At 55.9% G+C, this 4,171-nt stretch overlaps 1 protein-coding gene across 2 annotated transcripts; it reads right to left on the bottom strand.

Annotated features, from left to right (window-relative positions):
* Positions 1 to 622: 622 nt before the first annotated feature.
* Positions 623 to 3,947, bottom strand: LOC144271037 (growth arrest-specific protein 1-like). 2 transcript variants are annotated; one of them, XM_077828098.1, is made up of 2 exons: positions 2,737 to 3,947; positions 623 to 827 (listed from the first exon to the last, which is right to left on the bottom strand). In XM_077828098.1, the coding sequence occupies exon 1, from the start codon at positions 3,871 to 3,873 to the stop codon at positions 3,097 to 3,099; it is 777 nt and encodes a 258-aa protein (XP_077684224.1). In that variant the 5' UTR covers positions 3,874 to 3,947; the 3' UTR covers positions 623 to 827; positions 2,737 to 3,096. The 2 variants fall into 2 exon arrangements, with proteins under 2 accessions (XP_077684224.1, XP_077684223.1); XM_077828097.1 differs by having other exon boundaries at positions 2,756 to 3,947.
* Between the last annotated feature and the right edge of the window lie 224 nt (positions 3,948 to 4,171).

Raw genomic sequence — 4,171 nt, 5'->3', positions numbered from 1 at the left:
CACTCTAGTCCCTAGTTCCTTTCTTCAGGGCCCAGCTCAGACACAGAACCATCATTTATTCAGCTGGACGCAGACCAGATATTGCATTTTGTAGGGGATGAGCATCTCTGTTCACACAGGGTCTGATTAATGAACCTTGCAGCCCCTTTTCCTAATACTGACCCAGCCCAAGGGAATAGCAAACCCACCCGCCCATATTTGCTGTCAGCCACCAAGAATGACTTTACTGGGGGCTTGGGCACCTGCAATTATTCTGTGCCTTGCATAATGACAGGTTTCAGAGTAGCAGCCGTGTTAGTCTGTATCTGCAAAAAGAAAAGGAGTACTTGTGGCACCTTAGAGACTAACCAATTTATTTGAGCATAAGCTTTCGTGAGCTACAGCTCACTTCATGCATCCGATGAAGTGAGCTGTAGCTCACGAAAGCTTATGCTCAAATAAATTGGTTAGTCTCTAAGGTGCCACAAGTCCTCCTTTTCTTTTTGCAATTATTCTGTGTCCGCTCCCCTCTCCCACAACTCCAGAAAGAATTCTAAGGAGATTCAAGACACCCAAACCAGAATTTTAACATTGTCAAAAACTTTTATCAAAATCGTACAAAAAATACATGTTCTAACGCTGAATTCAAAAAAATTGAAGATTTTATAGTGACAGGGTTATGCTTATTTTACAACTTAAATAACCTCCAGGTTGGCCCCCTACTTTCTGTACAAAATATGTGTGCAGGACAAGACGTTCCAAGCAATATACATATTCACGACGGTTAGCCAAAGTCTGGTTGCAGTTGAGGATCTGCGGCTTTGCACGCATTAAAAGCGACGGAGCACCTACAAGAGAGGGCAGATGGGTTTTTTAAAGTAGATACAAAACATGAGTAACCAGAGGGTGACCCTTGGACCAACTCAAACATGCATGCTCTAGAGTCTATGGCTACATCTACACTGCAATAAGAGACCCACCAGATGGCTGTGGCTGGCCTGGATCAGCTGACTTGGGCTCACAGGGCTTGGGCTGTGGGGTTAAAAATTGCAGTGTGGACATCTGGGCTCTAAAACCCTGTGAGCGCAGGTAGGTCTCAGAGCCTGGGCTCCACCCTGAGCCCAAAGGGCTGCACTGCTATTTTTAGCCCCACAGCCAAGCCCTGTGAGCCTCAGCCAATCGACCCAGGCACTGAGACTCAGTACATTCGTTTTTTAGTTAAAACAAATTGTGAGCTTATATAGAAGTTAGGTGTAACCCTAAGACTCCCAGCACACTTTGGGGAGTGGTCCGTTTGTCTGGATGTCCCTGTTGTGGCACATCAGGATGTGAGCCACAGGCGAGTGTATTACTTGTACACCCAGTGTCCAATCTGAAGTCACTGGAAAGCGAAGGACTACAAGGAAGAAGCATGCTACAGAGAAACAGAATCCCCGTGGGTGTGCACGGGAGTGTGTGGTACGAGAAACTAGGATTACCACATAGACCTGCAGGCCTTGGTGTGATCACTGAACAGTTATTGTCAGGGTTATAAAAATTCTGCTAAATTTAACTCATACGGAGAAGTTTCCAGGGCTATGGACACAGGGGATCAGGAGGGAATAAGAAGCGAAGTGCTCAGCTTGGATGGCAAAAGGGTGCTCACATTCACCCCAGACTATTGGATTCCTCTTCTCTTATTTCCCTAGATCTGTGATGGCCAAACAGGGGTTAGGGGCGGTCACCACTGATGGGCTTTTAGCGCCTTTCATGCCCTGGCCTGTAGGCCCCAGCAACTAGGAGGTTGCAAGAGCAGGTTTGCCATAGGCTGCTAGTGGGGATCAACCAGGTAATTAGAATCATACAAGATTAGGGTTGGAAGGGACCTCAGGAGGTCATCTAGTCCAACCCGCTGCTCAAAGCAGGACCAATCCCAACTAAATCATCCTACCCAGGGCGTTGGCAATTATTTTAGTTCATTCTGCCAATACCTCTGTGAGATAAAACCCATTTCATAGATGGGGTAAACTAAGGCAGAGAGCGGGCCAGGCCTTATTGACCTTGCAAACCTGTGTCTGGAAAACGTGCCTCTGCTAACTCTGTTTTGCTGCCAGTGCTTTGAAAGCCACTCTCAATCTTGGTGTTGGATTTATGTAATTTTGCTTAAGGTCACCTAGTGAAATGCTGGCAATAGAATCCAAGCATCCAGATTCCTCATCTTCAGGTCTAAGCACTAGACAAGACACATTCCTCCCAACACAATATTGCCAACTCATTGCGAAACTATTGCAAGTCTTACGCTGTTCTTAAATCTGTCATCACATAAGACTCTAGATTTTCATTTCTTTAATGAAGGCTGGGTGTGGATGGGTGTAAAAACACAACCCTCGAAAGGCTCAAAACCCAAAGGCAAAGAAAAATAACTCCTAATTTTTTAAATCTCACAATTTTTTTCTAGCCAGTCTCGATTTCTTGGAGCCTGACTCATGAGCCCTGAACAGATGGGGCAGTGTGGGGCCATCTTCGATTCAGTGCTTTGTAACCAGATGTTTGAAGATTTCCTGGCTTCTGTTAGCCCTAGTGTTTGGAATGGAGAGCTCCCCTCTGAGTGAATACCTATGTCCACAGGTATGAACCACACACAAGAGCAAGAATCTTGTGGGGATTATAGCATTTTCTGATCCCTTCAGTGCCCCTCAAACTAGCTCTACCCCTGGAGCTGAGAGTTTAGGGGGATCAGTACATAGAAAACAAACTTGAGTCCCTGGCAGGGCTCACCCTGCTAGGCTTTAGTCACCTGCTGCATCTCTCCTCCAGCGAAAGGAAAAGTGATGTTGCCAGGGTCCAAAGAAAAGGTCGCATCTCGGCCTCTCCAGTCACCTCTACCCGTACGGGAACCTCAGCCCGTGGAGAAATGCTGGACAAGCAGCCGGAGTCCTAGCGCCGGGAAAGGCGCCTCTAAACGGGGCCCTGCGGGGGCCTTCTTCAGTGGCTAGCGTCCCTGAGTGTCAGCCGGGACCCCAGCTCCAGCTCACGGCAGCCACCTCCAACGCTAGGGGGCCCCTCCGCGTGGGGCGGCGCATCAGATCGCTCCGACCCCCCTGACTCAGCCCCGGGCCAGGCTCCGGGCAGCCCGGCCTAGGGCCAGGAGAGGAGCGGGAGCCCCAGCGACAGGGCCGCCAGTGCCAGGGCGCTCCAGGCTGGCGCGTCCCGAGAGCGGCCCCCGGAGCGCACCCAGACGCCGCCCGCGCCCGGCCCCTCGTCCTCCTCCCGCAGGAGCCGCTCCTCGTCCCGGTAGTCCTCGTCCGGGCCCGGCTCGGCGGGCGGCCCGGAGCACAGGCGGCCCATGTTGGCCTTGAGCACCTGGCAGAAGGGGCGCTCGGGCCCGTCGCAAACGCAGCGCTCCAGCGCGGGGCCCCCCGGCGCGGCCAGCAGCTGCCCCATGGCGGCCCGGCAGGCGGCCGTGCAGCGCCGCCCGTTGAAGAGCTGCCCGCAGCGGGCCAAGTAGGCGGCCAGCGGCTCTCGGCAGGCGGGCTCCTGCTGGCAGCGGAAGCGGGCGGCCGTGCAGCCCAGGCCGCTGCGGGAGGGCCGGGGCAAGCAGGGCTCGATGGCCGCCTTCATCAGCCGGCAGCGCGCGTCCTGCCCGCACTCGCAGCGCTCCAGGGCCGGGCCGCTCCGGCTGCGGTTCAGCCGCCCCAGCGCCCCGATGCAGTGGCTGGGGCAGCCGCCGGGGGGCTCTCCTCCTCCGGCCCCGGCCCCGCTTAGCACCGGCTCGCAGGCCGCCTGCGACTGGCTGTAGGCGGAGCCGCAGTCCGGCTCGTCCTGGCAGCGGAGCAGCGCTTCCCAGCAGGGCTCCCCCGGGGCGCCGCCGCCAGCGCGGCCCCAGCACAGCAGCAGCGGCAGGAACAGCCACATGGAGCGAGCGGCGCCCCGGGCTCCATGCGCTCCAGCGCCCGGCTCCGCCTCCAGCCTGCGCTCCTACGCCGCGGCCCGGCAACAGCTGCCGTCTGCCCCGCGGGGCACCGCTCGACCGCAGTCCGAGCGGGCCGCCTCCAGGTGACTCGAAGGGCCCAGTGCTGGTGCCGGTGGCGGGCTCCCCCGGTCCTAGGGCAGGTGGCCGTCGGATCCCAGGCTCACGTTGGGCTGGTGCAGTCCGGCCCCTGGTTGCGCGGGCCGCTGTCCGGTGCACGGTGCAGTCAGGTGCCCGGTTGCA

Source organism: Eretmochelys imbricata, chromosome 10 (genome assembly GCF_965152235.1).
Source record: "Eretmochelys imbricata isolate rEreImb1 chromosome 10, rEreImb1.hap1, whole genome shotgun sequence".
Lineage (NCBI taxonomy): Eukaryota > Metazoa > Chordata > Testudines > Cheloniidae > Eretmochelys > Eretmochelys imbricata.
Note: the sequence above shows the minus strand (reverse complement) of the source record. Positions and strands in the feature narration are given on the sequence as shown.